At 42.2% G+C, this 25502-nt stretch overlaps 1 protein-coding gene across 3 annotated transcripts in view; it reads left to right on the top strand.

Annotated features, from left to right (window-relative positions):
- The window catches only part of MBTPS2 (membrane bound transcription factor peptidase, site 2), a 47062-nt gene that overhangs the window by 7663 nt on the left and 13897 nt on the right, over positions 1–25502 (top strand). For 2 of the 3 annotated variants that reach the window (XM_090062342.1, XM_090062326.1), the window contains 4 exons: positions 3620–3723; positions 13718–13845; positions 19505–19623; positions 21581–21761. In XM_090062342.1, coding sequence (XP_089918468.1) covers positions 3620–3723; positions 13718–13845; positions 19505–19623; positions 21581–21761 — 532 coding nt within the window. The remainder of the gene's footprint in view (positions 1–3619; positions 3724–13717; positions 13846–19504; positions 19624–21580; positions 21762–25502) is intronic. The other variant, XM_090062334.1, reaches the window with a different exon arrangement.

Here is a 25502-nt window from a genome sequence, read left to right as displayed (position 1 = left end):
GTTTTTTGAGGATAGATGTACAGCACTAGAGGAAAACTTTTTTGTTCAGAAAGGAGGAGTTGCAGATTGAGGCCCCTGCGGTGAGGGAGGCAGTGCCAGGGGAGGTGCTGTGCAGCTGGGGCAGGGCGTGGGATGGAGCCACAAGTGGCTGGGGGGGAGCAGGTGGGGTGGGTGGCTTCTGCCGCTGCGCATCCTGGGAGGGCATGGGAGGCATGTGTCCCTGGATCTGTGTGCGGAGCAAGGGCAGGCTCCCTCCGCAGGCTGCGGCCAGGATAGCACTGGGCCCTTCCTGGTTGGGGGCTGGGCCAGACTGTGCTGGGAGGGGGGGATGGAGGAGGCTACAGTGAATTTTTGGGTGGCCGCAGCCCCACACCCAGCGCTGCTGCTGACCCCATACACAGCCCTGGCCTAGCCCTAGCTGGGAAGAGCTCGGCACAGCCCCAGACCTAGCCTGCAGTGGTAGCCCACCTCGCCATGTGCGCAGATCTGGGGGCACACACCCCCCATTCCCTTCTGGGGTGTGCATAGTGGCAGGAGTTCCTTCCGCCCCACCTTGCGGTTCCGTCCTGTGCTCTGCCCTGGCTGTGCAGTGCCTGTCCCTATCTCAGCCCCACTCCTTCCCACACTGTAGGAGCCTCAATCTGCCCTCTCCCACCACTTTCCTCGCTTCTTCCCCCACAACAAACTTACCAGCTGGGCCGCATATCGGCAATTGGATCGGTATCGGCCGATATAGCGTGTTAAAAATCAGCCATCAGTATTGGCCCCAAAAATCTCTATCGTGTGCTCATAGTGTTTTAGTATGTTTTTGGGTAGGCAAACCACATTTTATCTGGAATTAGCCTTTATATGTCTGCCACTAAAAGAAGGAAGGTCTATATAATATTATGAGAGGTGAAGAAACTGACTAGAGGGGAAAAATAAAATGAATCCCGTGGTTATAACTTGTTCTTATGAATTGAAAATGTAAAACTAAAAACTTAGTTTAGATATCTAAAATTGGACTCTTGAATAACAACATGAGGTTGTTTTATATTGATATATTTAAAGCAAGGATAGACTGGCAAAAAGGCACATATCTCAGAAAGGTGGGGGACAAGCCTGCTTTTAAGTAGCCTTGTGGCTCTTTCTGCTCTCTAGCTTGTTCTTTTATCTTTAAGGTGTCATATCATAACATATTCCTACCTTTTGAACAGTTGCTCTAAATTTGGCTGTTGCCATATGCTTTTAGGAACAAAAAACAGAATGCATTTTTTTAAATAGAACTCATAAACACGGTGGACATGCAACCTCAGTAATCCAAACAGGAACAGATGTTTAATATCTAGTTTTTCATTCCTGTTCACCGCTTACTGTTTTCCCTCAGACATACAATACTGAGGCCCAATGTGCTGCCAGAGTTTTCAGAGCATAGAATCTCTTCCGTCTTAATACATTTCCAGTTAGAAGTAGTGAAGTGACCCTTTTGTGGTAGCAGAAGAGTAGAACCTGTTCCAAGAACATGGGAAGGGCGTTCTTCATGTCATCTTTGGAATAGTTGCTAATATACTGGATTCCACTTGATCGTCTTTTATAAGGATTATAAAGAGACTAGCTAATTGCCCATCAAGAATCACCGATTTCAGGGAGTATGTACATGAGACACCCCCCCACACAACCTTCGGGGCCAGCCATGTAAAAAGTCAATCTGCCGCTGCCACCTCCTCCACCCTCTGGTGCGGTGGCTCCTTCTGCACCTCCTCCTCACAGCGGGGCTTCCCCCTGCCCCCTCCTCCCTGCCGGCTGTTGTTGGGGCTGGGTAGTGGGGGCTGCCCCTGCTTCTTTCCCCTCCCTGTTTTTCCCCCCTTCCTTCTGCCTGGCCCTGACAACAGCCGCCACCATGACCCCCCCCTTCACCACCCTGCACCCGCCCAGGCCTCCACAGCCTCCTTCCCTCCCTGCCAGCTGTTGTTGGGGGCCCCTTTCCACTCCTCTTCCTTCCTCTCTCCCTGTCTCCCAGCCCCGACAACAGCCGCCACCATGACCCCCCTTTTGCCTCCCCCCATCCTACCCCGCCCCACTCCCTTCCTCCCTTCCTCAGTGCCTGCTGTCTCCCCTCTCTGCCGGCAGTTCTGGGGAGTGGTGTGGGGGCACTGCCACCACGACTGCTCCACTTCGCCCTCAGTCAGGGAGGTGTGGGGAACCCCACTGCTCAGGTGGTTGGAGCATGTTCGCCACAACCCCAAACTTAAACTTGGACCTGTGCAGCCTGGGCCTGCATAGCCAATCACCGCCTGCCTTCCTAGTGGCACACGTGCAGTTGGCCAAAAGTGTTGCAGGTAAACATGCAGAAAGGCAGACTAAGCCCTTTATTATATTACAATAATAGGAAAAGGGCTGAGCTCCAGAAACACAGAACTGGTTAGTTTTGTAGTTGAGCCTTTGGCTTAAAACTTTAAAGAGGTCAGGATGCCTTACAAGATATGTTTAATTATCTTTGTTTCTTTTGATGCCCTTGTGATGGATCAAAGTCAGGGGTGCATCACTTTGACTTTCAGGGCATCAAAATGATGCCCTGTCCTTAGGCTAATTGTTCTTTACCAGTTACTTGCTTGTTTACTGTTACAGATAGGACAGAAGCAAATGAATATTTAACAAAGGATCCTCTCCTCATGAAAATATTTTGAGTAGGAGTACTCTTAAAATATGGTAGATTCTCTGAAATCTAGCTGAGGGCTAGGGACAACCTGCTAAAGGAAGTGCCAGGGGCTGACTGAGCAGTGGCAGGAAGGGACCTGCATTTGTGGCGTGTGGGGGCACGCACATGTGCATGAGCCCATCTTTAAATGCATTGAAAATTGTATTTTCAAGATGTTATTTCCTTGTATGCATTTGACATGTTTGGAGAGAATGCAACATTTAGAAGACAGACTGAAAATTGCAACACTAGTTCAGAGTAGACGATATTAAAAACTAACAGCTATGGGGTTGGAAGAGACTACCTATGAGAACCTGTCTTTAGGATTTTTTACATATCTATTAGACAAACATTTGGGATGCTTCAGACAGCGGTGGTCTGATCATGGGCAGGGGGGTTGGTGCAGGTGATATATATGTCCCATTCAGCTCTATATTTCTATTATTCTCCTTATTTTAAACCTGATAGCTTTAGCTCAATTGCGTGGTTTCTGAGGGTTTTGACTTTTCATTTTTAAACTCTTGGGAGTTGAGAATACTGTTACTGCAATACAAAAATGGCTATGAAACCTCAGCATTGATTCCTAGAGGATTAGCTACAGAAAGTTGTAAGTTGAAGCTAGCAATATCAGAAAGTAATACAGAGTTTTAAGAGTTTCTCCTGTGATTTGCTTATATGCTGTATGCATATTTTTTGGCATGGAAATGTTTTAAACTTCAATAAAAGTTACCTTCTTTAACTTTAACTACATGGTTAAAGTTCTGTATGTACACTTTAAGAAACATATACAGTAGAAAGGGCAGTGATGTGATCTAAGCATGTGAAAGGCCTAGCTTCTGGTCTTAAACAGCTATGTAACCATGGGAAGTTAAAAGGAAAAATGATCTGACTTTGTATCTCTTGGTATCCTGGTGTGTTTTGTTGTCATGCCTACATGAACAGGTGCCTGGTGTAAATCTGCCCATCAGTCAGCTGACCTATTTCTTCACCGCAATCCTCATCAGTGGTGTCATACATGAAGTTGGCCATGGGGTGGCAGCTATTCGGTAATTCAAACTACTTTTCTCTTACTATGTACCAACAAAGTGCATAATTACACGAGCATGTAATTACAAGTGAATATGATTAGTGATTCTATCATTTATGAAGGTAGTTAATTTATTTATTTTGCTTAAGCACATATTTTAATTATGGAAGTCTCTAGGGGCAAGGATGGGACAGAGATCTTCAATACAGAAAGTCCATTGCAAACATTATGAGCATGACTTTTTTGTATTGCATCGTATATTTTTGTATTACCTTAGATTTACCTTCTGGTTCACCAGGGTCCCCTATTTTTGTGATTCTGCAGTGTACAGAGAATTTGCGCAAAATGGTCATCCAAATCTAATATTTTTTTAAGAAAAGTTTCCAGCTTTATTAGGTGCTACAAAAAGCTTCCTAATGTGAGTTAAATGTAAACTTATGAACTGTTGTACTGATAGGCTGAAGCAGTAGTTAGGAGAGGTGTGAATTGCCCGTTAATCTTGCTGGTGTGGTAATTTGGATGCTTAATGAGATTTTAAATGTTAGTATTAACTATGGTGCTCATTTCAGCAGAAAATTAATCTAATATGGTTAGGCATTGCTACAAAATACTGTGCAAGTCTAACTGAGGTTGCTGAGTGAAGATTGGGTATCATTCATCTTTACGTTTTTCCATGACAGAGAATGAAAGGCCGGCATCCTTTCATAATGCCACAAGCATCAGTGACTCCCTTCCACTAGACTCCCAAATTACTTTTCCTCATTTTCCTGTACGACAAAAATCGTTACTATATCTTGTCCGCTGTCAAAACTGCATTTTTGTCTTTTGCAACGCAGACATGCACGTCAGTATAAACACTGGTGACATATGGACTGTTTAGCAGAAGTAAAAATGTATCTAATGGAATATCTTGAGAAGTAATACAAAAAATATTGTCTCAATTATACTGTTTTCACTGAAAAAAACCTTTATTTCCTTTAAAAAACCTTAGGTTATGATTTACCTGACTTGTGTTATAAAGGAAGGCCTGATATATCTAGGGTATGTCTAGATGAGTGCCCACGTGTATTTCCCCAGGGACAACTAGCAGCACATATTTGTGACGCTGCTTGTTGTCCCTGGGGAGTGTCCCTGCATGTGTGCTCTGGTGCAGGGCAAATAGTTCCTGGTGGGATAGGGGAGCCCCAGCAGCTTTACTGGGGGCCTTCTAGGGCTGCAACAGCAACGATCTGGGCCCCCAGAGCCTGGCTCTGGTTCTGGGCAGCCAGGAAGTGGGTCTGGCTAGCCAGATCCACTTTTGGGTGATGCATGTCGCTGCCCCATGTTCTGCTCTGCTTTTTTTGGTGTCTTTTTTATGATGCGGGGATTTCCTGGTATCTAAATTTGGCTCTGTCCTGCAAATATGCAGTGTGGAGAACCAGATCGTGTGTGGGGGGCACGTTTTGCAGTGCCTCAAAAGCCTTTGAGGTGCCACACAGAACACGTGCACGCTTGTGTGGACACACCACTGTAGTCCTAAGACTAGTGTTTACATCTGATGTTATATAAAGTACAGGGGGCCTTGTCTTTACCCCAGCATCAGGCACTGAACTTTATTTTGAATAATCATTGTACAGCATGTTACTTGGAATGTGAAGTATTAATCAGTGAAATCTTGAATTTATATGGCTTAAGTATGTCTCCTTCTTGGACCTTACTTTTCTCAGGTACACAGGGAAGAGTAGAAATGTCAGCTCTGGTAGGTACAGAAATAGACACAAGTGTCACTTTTTGCTGTTCCAAAAAGGGAGCATTTTGTGGTGCTGCCTCTTGTGTACTACTGCTGACAGCCAGGTTTTGACTGCACACAAACCATTAGCAGGTGGGGAAGCAGGGCTTTCTGCCTCACTTTTTGTCCCTGAGCACTAGGTAAGATTCCTGTTCTACTGGCGTGCAGAATATGGGGAGGAATGATGATCTGCATCTTCTTCCAATATATTTCCTTATTCATTTCATACATGTTACCCTGCTATAATTGTTTACTAGAATCCTAAGACTTTATTTGAGCAGGCATTTAGCAAGCAAGTCTAAGACGGGATATCATGTAGGGAGGTTTTTTTATATCCTCTTTTAATATTCTACCTGCTTTATAAGTTATTTTGTATCTTGTAAGCCACCAAGAGCCTTTTTTTGGGAAGGGTGGCATATTCATCGAATGCCAGTTATCTGAGAGACCTGACTTCATGGCTCAGCCACTGCCTGCTGACCTTGAGTAAGTCATTTCACTTCATTGAGCCTCAGGTTTCCCTAGCTGTAATACAGGGTTAAACATTCAGACCTATGAGCACTGACATGTGTTTGAAGACTTGCTGAAAGGTCTGAGGATTATATTGTTTGTTTTTTACTTGAAAGCAGGATCCTAACTTGTACCTTTGCCTAAAGTTAGCCACTTATTTTAAATAAGTGTTTAATGTTAACTTTTTCTGTGCATCAGTGCATAAGCTAGATGTATACGTAACTAGTATCTTGTAATTTTATAAGCTTACTCAGAATTTCTCATCAGACAATGCAGCTGATCAGACAGAAAATAAGTAATTGGCAACTAAAGTGAGCTGGTGATCTGATTTGACTGCACTCAGTACCTTGGACTAGTTAGCTGTCACTGGACATGTTCAAGCCAAAGGTCAGCAAAAATATGATCTTTATTTGGCCAGCAGGATGTCTGAAAAAGATGGTAGGTAGATAAGGAGATGAATTCTCAATTACTTGAATTCTCAGTTACTTGAATTACTTTGAATTTGAGCTCCACAATTCAAAAAGGATGTGGAGAAGCTTGAGAGCGCAGAGGAGAGCCACGCGCATAATCAGAGGTCAGGAAAACAGACCTTATCACAAGAGGCTGAGAGCTATGGGACTCTTCTGCCTGGAAAATTGCAGGCTCAGGGGTGATCTGGTAGCTACCTACATGTTTGTCGGGGTGACCACCAGGATCTGGGGGAACGTCCGTTTACCAGAGCGCCCCAAGGGATGACAAGATCGAACGGTCACAAACTCCACCACGACCAATTCAGGCTGCACATAAGAAAGAACTTCTTTACTGTCTGAGCCCCCAAGGTTTGGAAAAGACTGCCGCCAGAGGCAGTTCAAGCACCCACTTTGAACGCCCTCAAGACGCATTTGGATGTCTATCTTGCTGGGCTCCTATGATCCTTGCTGACTTCCTGCCCCTGGGGTAGGGGGCTGGACTCGATGATTCTTCAGGGTCCCTTCCAGCCTGAATGTCTATGAAATCTGTTTCTTTGGTTTTCCATTATTGTATTGTTCTCCATGGATCTCATGTCTGTAAGCCATATTTCCTCAGTCTCATGAAATGGCAGTGAAGATTGAGAAAAGGCAGGGTTTGGTCGATATTTGGAAGAGAGATCTCAGAAAAAACAGCCACGTATTTCTCTTGCTGTTTCCTAGGCCATACTCTTCAGGATGAAATTCAACACCAATAGACTCTCGGCTTGTCTAGAGTCTCTAACAGATGTCTCTAACAGATCAGTTTATGATGAAAAATATGGTCAGTGAGATAACAGAAGTGACCCATTAGAATTAGGCTACTGTGAAATCTGTTTCCTGGCAGTAAAGGGCTAGAACAGGAGTCGGCAATGTTTTCAGGCAGCGTGCCAAAAACGCCCTCAACAACTTGCAAGATATTGGTATACCAGTGGTGGGCGAAGCAGCAAGTATTTGATTAAGATTAAGCCAGTTTGGCGGGACAATGATTCGAGTCACCATCTTAATTCAATTCAGCCAAATCGGATTAGAAGATTCAGCGCCAATTAGGATATTCGACCATAGACGAAACAGGCAGCAGTCCCCAGCCATGCTGGACACAGCTGCCTCCAGCTGGTAAGTCTGTTGTGGTGGTGGGAGGGAAGGGGGGAGACAAATCAATACCCCCACAGTGAGGGAGGGATTGGGGCTGGGATAAGCTGCCCAGCCAGTGCAGAAGGTGTGCGACTCAGGGAGGGGGGCTCCCTCCCCTGCATGCCACCATGCACTGGCAATCTGGGAGGGCATGGGAGCAGGCGTGTGCCCCTGAATCTGCGCGGAGCAGGCTGGGCCAGGCTGTGCTCTGGATGGGTGGCGGAAGACAGTGGGAGTGACGGCTCTGCCCTGCCACTGCTTGTCCAGCTGGGGTGGGGGGTGCGGTTTGCGGGTGCAGCAGTGCTGGAAGCTGGGGCTATGCCTTCCTGCTGCTTGCCCAGTCAGGGTGGGGAGGCACGGGACAGTGCTGCTGTACTGCCTCAGACAAGCGGCATGCAGCAGAGGAACCCGCTCCAGGCTCCCCGTGCTTCCAGGACAAGCTGTGGCTTTGCCCCCCTGTGCCCCACCTGGGCAAGCAGCAGCAGGGCATGGGGGCAGGTGCGTGCACCTGGATCAAAGAGGGGCTGGTGTGGCTGCAGTCCTCCCAGAACCCCTGCTCTCCTGCGCTCTGCAGGGTGGGCAGAGCCAGGGCTGTACTCTGGGCTGTGGCTGGAGCTAGCTTCCCAGAGCACAGCTTGCCCCACTTAGATTCGGGGGTACACGCCTGCTCCTATGCCCTCCCGGACCAAAGGTGAGCAGTGGCAGGAGCCCCCTCCCTGAGTCCCCCCCACCCCAGCTGGGCAGCTTGTCCCAGCCCCAATCCCTCCCTCGCTGTGGGGGCATTGATCTGCCCTTCCTTCCCTCCCCCCACCACAACAGACTTACCAGATGGAGGCAGCTGTGTCCAGCATGGTTGAGGACTGCTGCCTGTTTAGGCTATGGTCGAATCTCCGAATCAGCACCAGATCTCTCAGAATTGATTTGGAGGCTTCCGGTTTGATTCAGACCTTTTAATAGGTCTCCTGATTTGATTTGAATTTGGAGATTTGGCCGCCGAATCTCCTCCAAATTGAATCGGCTACCAAAGTTGCGCATAGCCTTAGCGGGCAGTGGGGAGCTGGAAGGGACCCGCTCCTTATTGTGGCAGTGCCCTTTTCCCAGCCCTTTCCTCATCATCCACACCAAAGTGTGCACACCAAGCAAAATGCTTTTGCATGCCAGGCTTTGCAACCTGTGCTGGGGGTTGCCTACACATGGGCTAGAAGCCAAGTTGATGTGTCTAGAGTGAGTCCATGTATCTCAAAGATATTTAAGATTAGGTAATGCTATATGTGGAAAAGCACTGTTATAATCCGGACCAATTTCTTTAAAAAGGAACAGTTGGCAGGTCTTCCATTTAGCATTGAACCAGAATTCTTGCATGTTTTTAGGTGAGTACTGTCCTGTAGAGATGTCAAAGGAAATATAAGAAGTAGAGATTTCTTGCTGTAGGAGGTTCTGTCTTTAGGAGGAAACAAAGCTGAAATCCTTACCATATGTAGCCATCAGAGGCCTTTGGTATTCTCTGTAGAGCTAGGAAAGTTAATATTTGTTTTCTGGCAACATTTCAATTTAAGTAGTTATAGCCTGTCTGTCTAAATGTTCTGCAGCTTGGAGAGCTGTTGTAGCTCTCGTCCAGGGAATATGCAAGAAGCAAGGGTATTTTGGGGGTTTTTTTACCTTTGGTGATATCTTTTTTTGGACCAAACATATAGTTGGGAGAGGTTTCACAGTAGTATAACCAGCCCCAGTGCTGACCTGGGTTGGGGGATGGGCTGCAGGAACAGCAGCAACTGTGCTGCTGGACTCTCTGCCATTGTGCCTCCAGCAGTGCAGCCATCAATGTTGCCCTGCACACTGCTGCTGCTTTCCGAGTGTGTTTGGGTGTCTGGTTATATGTTCTCCGTGCCTGAAAGCTTGTTTTAAATCTCTCCCAAGTATACAAAGTAAGAGATTACACCAAAAAACCCCAAAACTTGCTTCTCATAAATTTTCCCTATGACTTACATTGTGTCCAGGTTTTTTCATTTTTTTGCGCAATTTTTATTGGGTGCAGCTGCAGCCATGAAAATGGTTAGCTATTGTGTCTTTGAGAAGACAGAATTTCCGTGATGGACATATTGATTCCTATGGATACTTGTATAATTCATAAACACTGATAAAGTGTCTTGTGAGGCCTTGGAGTAAAAGGTGCTATAGCTAAGGGTGATATTTTTGTTACCTTAATTATATACTTCATTTAAGATATGCATTAATGGATTTAATTCTGATGAGGGAAGCTATATTAATTGTACAGTATACCTGGCATATTGGGACTGCACTAAAATAGTGCATTTCAGTATCTATCTGTTCGGTATGGAATTCAGATATTAAGCATTCATTTGAGCTTTGCAAAAAGTCCTGGGTGAGTGAGTGAAATGGAAGTATTATATAGGTATCTGAAATTATAGTGGTTTGGGGCTTAAACATGTATTTTATGTGCCTTGTCTGAAGCATCAAGTCAGCTCTTTTCTAACTTCAGTATTCATTGAGACTTTTCTGTGTAAATTATGATGCTCCGTTCTTCTCATACCATGATAAAAAACAAATGGATATTGTCTCTTTTCTGCCTTTTACTGTAACTGTGCATGATCTCCACCCTAGAGTGCTGAGGGAATTGGCAGAGGTCATTAAGGCACCCCTGGCACAGCTTTACAAGCACTCGTGGTGCTCTGGCAAGGTGCCAGAGGATTGGAAAAGGGCCAATGTGGTCCCCATTTTAAAAAAAGGTAGGAAAGAGGACCCAGGAAACTATAGGCCTGTTAGTCTTACCTCAGTCCTGGGGAAGCACTTTGAGAAAATTATCCAGGAGCACATCTGCATGGAACCAGCAGGGGAGATTATGCTTAGAGGCAATCAACATGGGTTCATTAGAGGCGGGTCCTGTCAGACCAACCTGATGGCCTTCTACAACCAGGTTACAAAAGCTTTGGATGCAGGTGTTGCGGTTGATATAGCCTTTCTGGACTTCAGGAAAGCTTTCAACACTGTCTCTCACCCCATTCTCATTAAAAACTAGGAGACTGTGGTGTCGATACCTACACAGTCAGATGGGTCACTAGTTGGCTTGAGGGCTGCACCCAGAGAGTGGTGGTGGATGGGTCTTATTCGACCTGGAGGGATGTGGGCAGTGGGGTTCTGCAGGGTTTAGTCTTCGGGGTCTCACTGTTCAATATCTTCATCGGCAACTTGCACGAGGGGGTGAAAAGCACCTTGTTCAAGTTTGCAGGTGACACTAAGATGTGGGGAGAGGTGAGCACACTAGAAGAGAGGGACAGGCTACAACTAGATCTGGACAGGTTACAGGGTTGGGTGGATGAGAATAGGATAGGTTTCAGTACAGACAAGTGCAAGGTATTGCACCCAGGGCAGAAGGATCAGCAGCATACCTACAGGCTGAGGAACTCCTTTCTCATCAGCAGAGGCAGAAAAGGATCTTGGAGTCACTGTTGATTCCAAGATGAACATGGGCCGCCAATGCGGGGACGTGGTCAGGAAGGCTAACCGCACCTTGTCATGCATCCATAGATGCATCACGAGCAGGTCCAGGGAGGTGATCCTCCCCCTCTATGCAACATTCGTCAGGCTGCAGCTGGAGTACTGCATCTAGTTCTGGGCGCCGCACTTCAGGAGAGATGTAGATAACATGGAGAGGGTCCAGAGGAGGGCCACTCGTGGGGGCAGCAGGGCAGGCCCTGCGAGGAGAGGCTACAGGACCTGAACCTGTTCACCCTTCACAAAAGAAGGCTGAGAGGGGATCTGGTAGCCACCTACAAACTTGCCAAGGGGGACCAGGGGCAATGGGAGAGTCCCTGTTCCCCTGTGTACTACCGGGAGTAACAAGGAATAACGGCCATAAGCTGACTGAGAGTAGATTCAAGCTAGACATCAGGAGGCACTACTTCACAGTCAGGGCAGCTAGGAGCTGGACCCAACTTCCAAGGGAGGTAGTGCTTGCTCCTACCCTGGGGGGTCTTCAGAAGGAGGCTAGACAATCACCTAGCCAGGGTTATTTGACCCCAGCACCCTTTCTTGCCCATGGCAGGGGGTCAGATGTGATGATCTGCTTAGGTCCCTTCCAACCCTACCTGCTATGAAACAATGGCTGGCCACTGCATACCTGTGGCTGCTAAGGTGCTGGAACCAAGGATTCACCTTCTCTTTTAGCCAAACTATGTGCAGATGATAAATTAAGTACAGTACAGTAGCTACTGACACGATAATTACCTTTACTTGTGTTCTGTGGCAAAGGTTCTAAGCATTTGAGTTCAGATTTTGGCTTATGTAAAAATAAGAAAAAAAGAAAAAACCTTGTGTAAATTATTTTAATAAAGAAAAATGGAGTATGCCATAAAATTATAGAGTTACATAAGGTGCATGTTTGGAAGACATGTGACTTTCTCTTTCATTACACTTTTTCTACTGACCTCTCTGTGTCTCGGTTATTGACTTATAATGCTATGTTGGGGTCATTTCCTAAGTTTTCAATCTTATTGAATGTCTGTACATTTTGCAGAATACTGCCGTAGGGAACACATACTTCTGCTTCAGTGTATTTCCAGGTCTTACTCAAGATGATGTTATGAGGTACTGAAGCCTATATATTTGAATCACAGCTTGTCTGATGAGGCATTTGTTTTTGTGAATCTACTGCTTTTGAGATCAGTGCTTGATTTAAGTGTGGCATGGTTGAAATTGCAGGTGGACTTTCAGTTCTGGCATGCTTTGACCTCATGGCTTGGTATTTGGCATTTTGGTATCTAAAAGGAAATGTTGGAAAGTCTGCTGCACTGGTTCACAGCTTTGTTAGACTCGAGATACACACTTGGAAAGTGTCAGCTCTTATTTTTTCACTCATTTTCTGACTACAGAAAAATGCTAGAGCAAATCTGTTGCAAAGGACTCGGACCACAACATGTGAGAGTGTTGTCCACGCTATGGATTCCTATTTGAAATCCCTGGATTTATCTTGTGAGTCATATTTGCACATCTAGCAGTGCTAACATTGCTTGATCTCCTGTGGCACCCTTGAAATTCTCTCAAGCCACCCCAGGGTGCTGTGGTACCCTGGCTGAGAATCACTGATCTACTGTTTACAAAGACAAGCTTGTTTGTGTTAGGAGAGTGCATGAGGGCATTGCAGCAGCTATCGCTAATCCTGTTTTATAGATAGTTCTGGAGATTTATATAATTTCTTACAAATTCTCTTTGTACAGTTTGTATCTATTTTAATATATGTGCATCTTGATCATGTGGCAAGAGCACTTGAAAAATAAATAAAGTGTTGAGACCTGCATACTGTGGTAGATGAGATACAGGACTAGCTGGTTCTAGTATGGTTCAGAATATCAGCAATGATGCATGTGAGGAAAGTATTGCTGGTGTGATGTCCTTAAGAAATTTCTGAGCTTCACATAAGCTCTATCCAGTTATTCCAAAAATATAAATATTTATTTTTTAAAAATACAAAGTAAAAACTTTAAAATTGTATGGCTCTAACCTGTCTTTTTTTCTGCCCCTGAATACTCTTAAGTCTCCTCCTACCTTCTCTCACTCTTCCTTTTATCTTAGTTACATGGATAGATACCACTTGTACTTTTTCAGATAGTCTTGTCCTCCTTTTTGCTTACAAAGTTCACTTAAATGCATTTTAACAAAAAAAGCTTGATTATAAATGCAAGAAAACCTACAGGGATTGGTAGAAAGGAATTTTCATTACTTTTTCTTGCTAGTTCTTGAGAGCAGCTCTGGTTCATTTTATAAATTGAGTTCTAAGTACAATTATTTGTTAAAATAGTTTAGGAAACTTCTCCAAAATAGTAAAACAAAAAAGTTTTCTTGAGAGAGAGATTTAAAGTAGTTTACTTTCCATCTTGCATTTAAAAATATCCAAAGAAGAGAATTGGTGTCATGTGTTCCTTCTTCCCAGGTTACAAGTTCAATGAGTGCTTTTGCTTAGGATTGGATTTTTACATGATTAAATAAAATATAGCTTAATTATCATCTAATTTTCACTGATATGTAAAATTACTATAGGTTTCTACAGTGTTCTAAAGTATAAATATTGCTTTTAGGTTTACAGTCATTTCTTTTTCTTTTAGAGAACAAGTACGGTTTAATGGATTTGGAATTTTTATCTTTATTGTATATCCTGGAGCATTTGTTGACCTCTTCACCACCCATTTGCAACTTATATCTCCAGTCCAGCAGTTAAGAATATTTTGTGCAGGTAATAAGTTGCATTGTTATGTTAAAGCATAATTGATGCACCTGTCATTTTGTGTGTGTCCATTTTGATTCACATTGGAGACATATTTTGTATAGTTTTAGTTTAATACCTGTTGGGCAGATATCCACATACAAAAAAATACCTTGAAAATGGACATCACCCTGCATCCTACTTGATCATCTTTAGTAGAGAGGGATTTCACAAACAGGGAGATTTTTCCTCCCCTCAAAGTAATTCTTCTCCTTTGAGGCTGAGTTGCTGTCGGTTAGTGTAGGGAGAAATTGCAAAGCCATTGTTCAAACTGTTCTGGTCACCTGGACTTGGAACAAGCAATACATTCACTTAAATAAAAAGTTGTTATAACTTGGGAACAACTTAGAAGTAAGGTATGGCAAAATGTCTTTTGAGATCACTTCCAGCAGATACTTCAGCCTAGAACTTGAACTTCAGGGTAGATCATTTAAAAAATAAATGACTAGTTATAAATATTTTAGAAATGGGTGTCAGTTCCCAGTGTTATCAATACATCATAATTTATAACAGAGGTATAAGATCTAACAATTTCAGTTCTCCCCAACCTGAAAAATGACAGTAGCGTTTTTTCCAGAGGGAAAAAAATATTAGAAAGGATCACTGCATGTAATGAACCACAAAATACATTTTGATGTACTTAATCATGCTGAAAAATTTTTTACTCTGTGTGTGGTCCCATTAAAAATTCATTGGAAATGCTCTTGCAGTAAGGTCTTACTCACTATGACAAACAGTGTCTTGTGGGTGTGTTTATTCCTCAAGTATCACAGATTACATATTCCCCCAAAATGACAAGTTTACAATTATTGCCATGTTAAAAATATAGATATGAAAGAAAATCCAGCTGACTGCCTTTTTTCTATTTAATCAGTGACAAGATGCATAATTTTTAGTTTAACCCAAATATGGATTGCTTGTAGAGTTGGATTTAATGGAGCTTTTTCATGGATTTTTCGGGTCGGAAGGGACCTTGAGTCCAACCCCCTGCCCTGGGCAGAAGAGAGCGCTGATGTTTTTGTTTGCTTATTTATTTGAATCTCTTTTTCTTTTCACTTGGACCTACTTATGATAGATAAAAATCTGTCTCTGAGGTGGTTTGTACAGGTATACCTCGGAGATATTGCGGGTTCGGTTCCAGACCACTGCAATAAAGCGAGTCACACGAATTTTTTGGTTTCCCAGTGCATATAAAAGTTATGTTTACACTATACTGTAGTCTATTAAGTGTGCAATAGCATTATGTTTAAAAAAACAATGTACATACCTTAATTAAAAAATACTTTATTGCTAAAAAATGCGAAGTGAGCAAATGCTGTTGGAAGAATGGTGCCAATAGACTTGCTCGAGGCAGGGTTGCCACAAACCTTCAATTTGTAAAAAACCGCAATATCTGCGAAGCGCAATAATAAAACGAGGTATGCCTGTATTTGATCTAATTCTGTTTCATTTTCTTTTAAAAATGATAGTTTATATTCTAAAGTTTAGAAGAAATGATTCTATTAAATATTCTCATTTCATTTGCAGTGCAATGATCTAGACACTAGAGCAGTGATTCTCAGCTGGGTTTTGTGAGCTCCCATTAAGGGTGCCATAGAATCCAGTCCCCGGGTGAGCAGGTAAATTTTCTCCTCCCCTGCCCAGTGCCATGTGCTTACCTGAGCAGTGCCTGCAGCTGATCCTCTGAGGACTTCTGCCACTACTGCCCCATGCTCGCAGCAGTGTGCTCCACAGCTGGCAGGCTCATGGGCATGCAGGTGACTATACACACTATACATCTGACTCGTCCCCTCCACTCCTCCTATGCCCCAAGGGCTGGAAGGAGGGGCTGCGGGGGCAGTTGTGAGTGCATGAGACCCTGCAGTTCATTTTATACATTGAGTTCTAAGTACAATTATTTGTTAAAATTGTTTAGGAAACTTTTCCAAAATATTAAAACAGAAAAGTTTTCTTGAGATGAGGATTTAAAATAATTTAATTTTTATCTTATATTTAAAATCAGCCAAAAAGGAGGATGGTGTCATGTGTCCCTTCTACCCAGGTGACAAATTCAATGAATGCTTGAAAGCATTAGCAAAGCCTGCCTTCATTCAAGGCAGGTGAGCAATAATCAATGTTAAGCAAAGCAAATTGATCTATGTTTGGGATGCTTTAATAAATAAAAAAACTTCCATTATGCACATGTAGGTTTTTTACTATAACTTGCTTCTTAAATTACTGCAGGTCAACATCAAAACCCAGCTAGGCTAGACATAATTGGAAGAGAGAAAACATCAAGATCTATATATGTTTGACCACTCCCAACCATTGCTTTATAGGAAACAAGAAATAGCATTTGTAAGCCTCAAATAGTTATCCGCTATAGACAAAAAAATGCATTTTTATAGTGTCAATTTTATATTTTAAAAAATGAGACTGAAATTGGAATATTTGATGTTGATTATAAGCTTATTATTGTATGACATACTTTACTGATCTTTACTGTTGTCAAAGGAACTGAATGAGCCTACTCCCAATTTTTGAAGACCCAAATTCAAAATGTATATAATAATCTCTTTTCAGATTTTACTATGATTGTCGATGAAGTAAGTAGATACACTGGATATTCCTTTTTCAGTCAGTTTGTACTTTGCAGATTTAAAAAGTATATTGGTTGTACAGCAGATGGCATCATGAGTTCAAGAATATTGACAGGATCTCAAAATAAAAATGAGATTTGAATGACAGCAAAGGAATATCAAGTTAAAGAGACTGTTTTCATCTTAAAAAAAAATCAACTCTTCAGAGAAGTGTACTCATTTGCATTGTTTTTGAGAATCTCTAATATATATTTTTGAAAGAAAGAGACCAGTAGATTTTGTTTGAGTTCTCAGGTGGTTTTGTTATTATCTGAAATCTTTCTTTTTTAAATATATGCAAGAAGCCAGGTATCTAGGGATGTGGTATGAGGTTTACTCTTAAAGGAATGCAAATGTTTTTGTAAAATGGGATTGACAGTTACTCTATGAGACTTATAAAGCTCTCTGTGTTAAGTTCTTTTTTTGCTTGTTGATACTTGGGACGAATAACAATTTAAAGCAGAACCCTATTTTACTTTGTGTGTCTAAATGGCAGTTTTTCAGTTGAATAAACTATATTTTTTGAAATTGTGGGTGGCTGTGTGGTTTGAGAGACAGGGGCACTAGAAACCCAAGTCTGCACTTACTGGGTAGGTGCCCTAAGCACTCAGTTGTTGAGGATAAAACATTAGGTGGACCTTTCTCCTCCTTAAGCTCAGGCATGTGTGGACATAGCTGTGCACCTGCCTGGCTGTTGTGTTGCATAGTGGGATCATCTATATGTGTGCCAGAGTGCACAGTTATTACTGTGCAATCATATAGTACTTGCATACTAAATGACTGCACAGTAACTGACATTACTGCACAGTACCAACACCTCACGGTTTGTGCCTGCTGATGCTATGTCACTGTAGCAACAAGGATTAGCGCTTTAGCACAATTCTTGCCGTGGCACACTAATGCACACTAGAATAGTCCGCTGCACATTAAGATGTAGACACACCCTGTATGTCTGTACTGCAGAGATACCTGCCTTAGCTTAATAAACCATCAAAGGAACTAGAGCCCTGTGGGCTAATTGACTCCTGTGGACTATTTAATCTGTTTCCCACCTGTACTAGTTGAGTAAATAATATGTGTTCTGATTCAGCACCTTTTTGTGACCTTCAGAGTTTATGCTAAAGTCTCTCCTTAGCTCACTCACCTGTTTTACTGAGATCAGAGGTTTCCAGGGTGAGAGAGGATCAAAAGGCAGAGAGAAATACTGGCCTGGGAAAAGTTATGTGAGCTTAGATCCTTCATTTCTAACTTAGACACTTCAAACATGTTCCTGTGGCTATTGATAAAGTGGTGGCAGATACTTGAAAGACACTCTGCTTCCTTTTCCCTTTCTGCTGGTACTGTTTTTAACTAGTTATGGCTCAGCTTGCATGTACAGGGCTGTGAGCTCAGTCAGTAAACTACTATGCCAGTGTACTCTCCTTAGTGTTTATAATGCGTGGAACAGCCAGAAGAGGCCAAACAACATCTGATGTTGCTTGGGCATTTCTGGCTGGCCCCTTCCCTGCCATCTACCTGGAGCCATGTGTGCAGTTGCCACCACCACGGAGTCCAGCTGGGCTCTGGCCCCCAGTGCAGCCATTTGCAGCCTCCTGGCTGCCTGCCACAGCCCACCCAGGCTCTTGGCAGCTGCTGTTTGCCACAGAGCCCAGGCTCCTTGCAGCAGGGCTTGCAGTCTCCCAACCACCTGCTTCAAGCAGCCCTGGCTCCGTGGTTGGTGGCAGCTGCCCAGACCACAGGCCAGCTGTGGCATGCCAAGCAGAATAGCCTTGTGCCATGCTCTTACATGTGCCAGGGGTTGCTGACCCCCAATGTAGCATATATTTCTTCAGATGTTTAAACTTTACATTTTATTATATTAGGAAATGATTAATGATGCCATTTCCTTTTATGAGATGATAGAATTCAATTAAAATATGCAGCATTTAAAATTTATTTTAATTAGTTCCACAAAACTAACTTGAAAGTGCTGGATGCACTCTATTTAAAACTGATCTTTTATTAAACAAGGGAAGTGTTATCCAAAGCTAGTGAACTGAGGTGATTATTTCTGGTTACCATGGTCTTCAAGTTTTTAGAACTCGGGGATCTTATCCTCTTATATTTTTTTTCCAAGAAGAAAACAGGAAAGCAAGACTCATTTGTGATATCTTTTTATTGGGTCAGCTGTACAGTTGGAAGAGCTGTTTTGGGGCACCAGGTTTCTTTCCTCAGGTCCCTGATGATCTCAGTTACAGTTGGTCTTATAAAAGATATTACAAAAAGCCTTGTTTCTAGATGAAAATGAGCATGCCTGCTTTTTGACTTCATAGTCATTTTCTCAACTTTTACATGGAATAATCAATGAGCGGATCTAGTTAAATAAATAGAAATAAAGAAAATATTCCTTTAGAAGTGACTGATATCAGAAGCTGATTTACCACATCAGTTAAGTCCAGTTCCAAGTGCTTATAAAGTAACTTCCACTAATTCAGTCATTTGACTTCCTTTAAAACATTGGCAGCAAGCATGTAGTGTGTGTTGTTTTTATTTAATTTTAAATAGTTTTGATAAATAAGGATTTTAATGTATGTTGTCATATTTTTCACATTTAGCTTTAACCAAATATTTTAAAAAAGAAAATATATTTAATTCAGAAAAATTCCAATTTTTACATCTTTTTATCTAGATATCTCTTTATATCATTTTAATCAAGTAACCTTTTTCTTTCATCTGGTATGTCTATTTGATCAAAGATACTTGGCAGAAATCAGTGTACTGCTCACTGGGTCTATGAAACTGTTATTTAAAGAAAAAGAAATTATTTAAAACTGTACAACTAAGTGAAGTAAATGGGTTCACTTAGGTTTGTAAATGGTGTACATGCCTGAGGTATTGGAAGATTGGGGCTTTTATTCATCAGCCAGAAGGGCGACTATATGTCTAGTTGCTTGCTGTTCGGAATGTTTTCTTTGTTGCTAGTGTCAATATTTGTTTAGACAGCTAATTTTTCAATTATTAATTTTTTTTAGGAGTTTGGCATAATTTTGTTCTTGGTATGGCAGGGCTCGTAGTTCTGTTCCTGCTGCCAGCAATTCTGTTCCCTTTTTACTACACGGGTGTTGGAACACTTGTCACTGAGATCACAGAGGTGAGAGCAGGTCTTAAATTATTTCATTTAACATATTGCATTACCTGAAATAGTGTACTGGCTGCCATTATGAGGGTAAAATTTGATCACTGCATAAAGAGATTAAAAATCCATGTAGTATTTGAAAGGATTATTGCTACAAATCAATCATTGCTTGATTTGAAAGGATCAAGGCTGCCTGAAGAATTTAGGCATATGAATATAATTCATTCATTACATTACAGACTTTTGATTCTTAAGCTTTTCAGTATTGGCCCATAAATGTTATGGGTGGGAATTTCCAAAGTGCTAAAACGACTTTGTTTCAGCCGTGTTGGTCTAAGGACATAGACAGACAAGGTTATTTGTGTGTGTGGGGGGGGGATTCAGTAAAATTTGTGAGTCGCCTAGGCACTTTTGAAAATCCCACCCTGCATGTGACAACTTAAAGGCCATCTACTAATTGGTGAAAAAATATATAACATTTTTGATCATTTTTAAAATTTGAACAACAAAAGAACTACACAGAAATAAAAGTATAAAATAGTATTAGTGTTAAAGGCTATTGATTTACTTTTTATCAGAAGCTATTTTATTTAAAAATAGAAAACAATGTACATTGGCTGCCTATGTACATTTCATTTGGTTTTTAATATTAGAGCCATAATTTTGTAATATTCAGTCTTAACTCTTTGTTTGTGTTGTTTGAATAATTAATCCAGTTATTTTTTATATTGGATTTCAGGATCATAAATTCATTTTTTATATTACACATTTTTTTTAAATTTGTGATAGCATCATACAGGAAAATCCAAATGCAATTTTAAAAAATTATGGCATTCTCACGTGATCTTTGGTTTTATTTGCAATTGAAGTGGAATGGGGAATGGATCTGAGTCTCATTTGTCAAGTATCCGGACATACGATTTTTTGTAGTGCAGACCACCACTAATTGAGCCAAACAACAGTCCCCAAACCTACAGTTCTTGACCTGATATAGCATATTGTGTTGTTTGATCAACCAACATTATTTAGCAAATGCTCACCTGATTTTCTTTGCGTGATATTAATAAGAATATAGTAGAAAAAGTGGAGTATTGTTTGACTCTCTTGATATTTTGGGTGAATTCTCAGATTTATTTCAGTTTTTTTTAATAGAATTGAACAAAACCAATCCAAGATGATGAGAGAGAGAGAGCAGTGATCCTTTTGTATTGTAATATGAGACTGTGCAGGGGATCTTCTACTCTCTTGGTCAACAAAAGCTGGGAGCCAGATAAGGCAGCTTTCTGAGCTTCTGGAAAAGTTGTTTCATCTCATCTCAAGCAGTCAGATTCTCTGATAGGCAGAAATGACAGACATTTGGTATTACTCAGATCAGCGGTGTTCAACCTTTTTTCCCCAGCAGGCCAGATGTACGGTGTCTGGTCTGACCAAGGGGCAAATAGTAGTAGGCAGGGGCAGCTCAGCCTGAGCCCAGTGCTGCAGGGGAGGAAGGGGGCTTTACCCTATCTGCCTTCAGAGCTGTTTTTGGTCTGTGGACCAGAGGTTGAGCACCCCTGCCTTAGATAAAAGATGAGCTGACATACCTTGTATCCTCTGTGGGGCAGGAAGGAGAGGTGTACTTTGACGTAACATCTCCTAGAAGTATTGTTTGAGAATTAGGGGTATTGCCTTCTGTCTCTTGAATCTAAAATGACAGGAAAAACAGTATTCCTTTGTATAAAATGGTTTGCCCAGATTTCAGCTGTCTTTGGAACATTTGGTTTATACATATTTATATCTGTGTGAAGGAAGCCACACTTTATGGAGGCTTTTGGGTTTTTTTTAATGGCCTGGCTAACATTGAAATCAAAATAAATTCTGCTTCTGCAGAAAAGATAGGGTGCCTGAGAATTTTTGTTCATTGGAAGAAACTGATTCTAGCATTATTAAGAGAAGGTATGGCAAGAAATCTATCACTTTTTTTCTTTTGAAGGATTCTCCTGCCAATGGACCAAGAGGACTTTTTGTAGGAGACCTTGTTACGAATCTACAAGACTGCTCAGTTCATAATGTGGAAGACTGGAATTCCTGCTTAGGAGAGCTCTCACAGAAGCCTCAAACAGGCTACTGCATAAATGCAGCAGTACTACAGCAATTAAGCTTCCCAGCTAGAGGTACAACTGTAGATACTTCTAATTATGCAGATTATAGTTGTCTTGTTGCTCAAGGGGTACACTGGGTTTAGTATTTGTTACTAGGCCAGTGTATTGGTTTATCAAATCTAGTCTCTTGTCTTAAGCAGTAGTTAGTATGCAATTCCTTTTTTAAAAAAATATGTTGGGTAGGGAGGAGGAAGAAGAATTAATTCCTGTTACCCTGTAGCTAGTTTAGTTTATGACATGAAGAAACATTTGAATTGCATAACTACAGTTATTACCAGTAATAACATTATCCGGCTCCAATTTTAATCCAGTTACAGTAATCAACTCCATGACCTTCTGAAGTAGTAAATTCCAGATGTTACTTTACTACTATGATTGCTTCAGTGGGAAATCATTAATGCCATGCAAGTTTGTGGGCTGCTTAAATTAACAGTCCTCTGGATTATGATTACAATTTCAGAGCTAACCCATTACATGCTTTGTGTGGTATTTTTACTTTGTCTCTTAAATACTGAAAATTTTTGCGAATAGGCAGTTAGTTTTGTTTCTTGATTCAACACGCTCCTTCTAGAGTCTTATCTTCTATTTCCTTTAGTTTTATTTATACATTAGAGTCCTTGTTAGTATAACAGCTTGGCACTCAATAATGCAGAAGAGAAATTAAGTAAAATGAGGACAGCAAGCCACGGTTTAGTATGAAACTAAAAAAAACAAGCAAAGTAAATCCAATAAACATAGCATTATAGAAAACAGGGTTGGAATTAACCTCAGGAGGTTATCTAGTCCAGCCCCCTGCTCAAGGCAAGATAGTCCCCAACTAGATCATCCCAGCCAAAGCTTTGTCTAGCCGGTTCTTAAAAACCTCCAAGGATGGAGATTCCACAGCATCTCTGGGTAACCTGTTCCAGTGCTTTACTGCCCTCCCAATGAGAAAATTCTAATATCTAACCTAAACTTCCCTTGCTGCAAATGGAGACCATTGCTCCTTGTTCTGTCATGTGCCACCAGTGAGAACAGTCTAGCTCCATCCCCTTTCGAACCCCCCCCCCCTTCAGGTTGTTGAAGGCTGGTATTAAATCTAGACTAAATAACCCCAGTTCCATCAGTGTTTCCTTATAAGCCATGTGCCCCAGCCCCCTCACCATTTTTGTTGCCCTCTGCTGGACTGTCTCCAATTTATCCACATCCTTTTTGTAGTGGGGGGCCCAAAACTGAACATAGTACTCCAGATGTGGCCTCACCAGTACTGAATAGAGGGGGATAATCACTTCCCTTGACCTGCTGGCAACACTCACCAGTGCAGCTCAGTATGCCATTAACATTCTTTGCAACAAGGGCACACTGTTGGCTCATATTCAGCTTATTGTCCACTGTAACCCCCAGCTCCTTTTCTGCAGAGCCGTTGCTCAGCCAGTCAGCCCCCAGCCTATAGTGATACATGGGATTATTCTGTCCCAAGTGTAGGACTTTGCACTTGCACTTGTTGAACCCCATGAGATTTCTTTTAGCCAAATCCTCCAATATGTCTAGGTCACTGAATCCTAGTCCTACCCTCCAGCATATCAACTTCTCCACTCAGCTTGGTGTCATCTGCAGACTAGCTGAGCGTGTACTCTGTGCCATCTTCCAGGTCATTGATGAAGACGTTGAACAAAACTGGCCCAAGGACTGACCCCTGGGGCACTCCATTTGATACTGGCTGCCAACTAGACATTGAACCATTGATTACTACCGTCTGAGCCTGATGCTCCAGCCAGTTTTTCTGTCCGCCTTACAGTCCATTCATCCATCCCATATTTCCTTAGCTTGCCTGTGAGAATGTTGTGGGAGACTGTATCAAAAGCCATGCTAAAATCAAAGTACACTACATCCACGGGTTTCCCTATGTCCACAGACCCAGTCACTTCGTCATAGAAAGCAGTCACATTAGTCAAGCATGACTTGCTCCTGGTGAATCCATGCTGACTCTTCCTAATCACCTTCTCCTTCTCCAAGTGCTTAGAAATGGATTTCTTGAGGATCTGGTTCATGCTTTTTCTAGTCAATTAGGTGAAGATGATTGGTTTGTAGTTTCCTGGGTCCTCCTTTTTTTCTCTTTCTTAAATATGGGCACTATGTTTGCCCTTTTCTAATCATCCAAGATATCTCCTGATCACCATGAGTTTTCAAAGATGATAGCCAGCAGCTGTGCAGTCACATCAGCCAACTCCCTCAGAACCCTTTGGCCGCACAGACTTGTATGCGTCTAGCTTTTCTAAATAGTGCTTAACCTGCTCTTTCACCAATGTTGGCTGCTCACATCCTTCCCACACTGTGCTGCCCAGTGCAGTAGTCTGGGAGCTGCCCTTGCCTGTGAAGACTGAAGTGAAGAAGGCATTGAGCACTTCAGCATTTTCTGCATCCTCTGTCATAAGGTTGCCTCCCCCATTCAGTAGGGGACCCACACTTTTCCTGATCCTCCTCTTGCTACCAACATACTTGTCAAAACTTTCTTGTTACCCTTCCCACTCCTTGCTAGTTGCAGCTCCCATTGCAAATTAGCTTTCCTGACTTCATCCCTGCATGTCCAGACAATGCTCTTATACTCCTGTCTATATATTTTTCCAAGTTTCCACTTTTTATAAGCTTCCTTTTTGTGACTTAGGTTACTGAAGAATTCCTTGCTAAGCCAAGTCGGTCTTCTGCCATACTTGCTAGTCATCCTGTGCATTGGGATGATTTGTTCTTGCGCCTTCAGTAAGGTTTTTTTAAAGTACAGCCAGCTTTCCTAGACTCTTCTCTATCTCAGACTGGCTTCCCAGGGGATCCTGCCCGTGAGTTCCATGAGCGAGTTGAAGTCTGCTTTTCTGAAGTCCAGGGGCCTTACTCCACTACTCTCCATCCTTCCTTTCCTCAGGATCCTGAACTCAATGATCTTGTGGTCACTGCTGCCCAAGTTGCCATTCGTTACTACATTCCCCACCAATTCATCCCGATTTGTGAGCAGCAGGTCAAGAAGCACATGGCCCCTAATTGGCCGCTCCAGCGCTTGCACCTGGAATTTGTCCCCAACACTCTCCAAAAGCTTCTTGGATTGCCTGTGCACTGCTGTATTGCCGTCTCTGCAGATATCAGGATGATTGAAGTCCCCTATATGAACCAGTGCTTATGACTGGGAAACTTTGCATTATGCCCAGTTCTTTCTAGATTAAGTCAAGCAAAATGTGTTAGGGACAGTATTCCAAAGGTGAGGTTTTAGTGCTGAGCAAACCTATCAAGTATAGTGGCATAGAGCCACATAAAATTTTAAAAAATATATTAAATTTATGACATGACAGCAAACTTCCTGCAGCCATTTTAACTGTCCTAACATGATATACAGAAAAAAGTGGAAGTAGCTTTAAATAAACTGCATGTTAGACCCATCAGAGCTTTAAATGTTGTCACCTGTATTTTGCATTACATGTAAAAATACATGGCAAGTCAGATACTTGAGGACATATGTTTTGATATATTTTGCTCCCCCCAAACTGAACATTCTTTCACATTTAAAAGCAAATCCTGAGCCAAAGAGTTATGGGAATTTAGAGGGGGATTTTAGTCAGAAACTAATGACTCAAAATGAAATGGTAAGTCAGTGCCTGAGCCTTAGCTAAATTAATAGTTTGAGTCACTCTGAAAGACTTTTTAATTGGCCTGAGATGGCAAATAAAAACCAACCCTCAGATGTGTATATCTCCCAAAGGTATGGGTATGAGATCTCTGCTGTCAACA

The sequence above is a fragment of the Crocodylus siamensis genome, chromosome 1 (genome assembly GCF_052110815.1).
Source record: "Crocodylus siamensis isolate JL-2025a chromosome 1, ASM5211081v1, whole genome shotgun sequence".
In the NCBI taxonomy this organism is placed as follows: Eukaryota; Metazoa; Chordata; order Crocodylia; family Crocodylidae; genus Crocodylus; species Crocodylus siamensis.
Note: the sequence above shows the minus strand (reverse complement) of the source record. Positions and strands in the feature narration are given on the sequence as shown.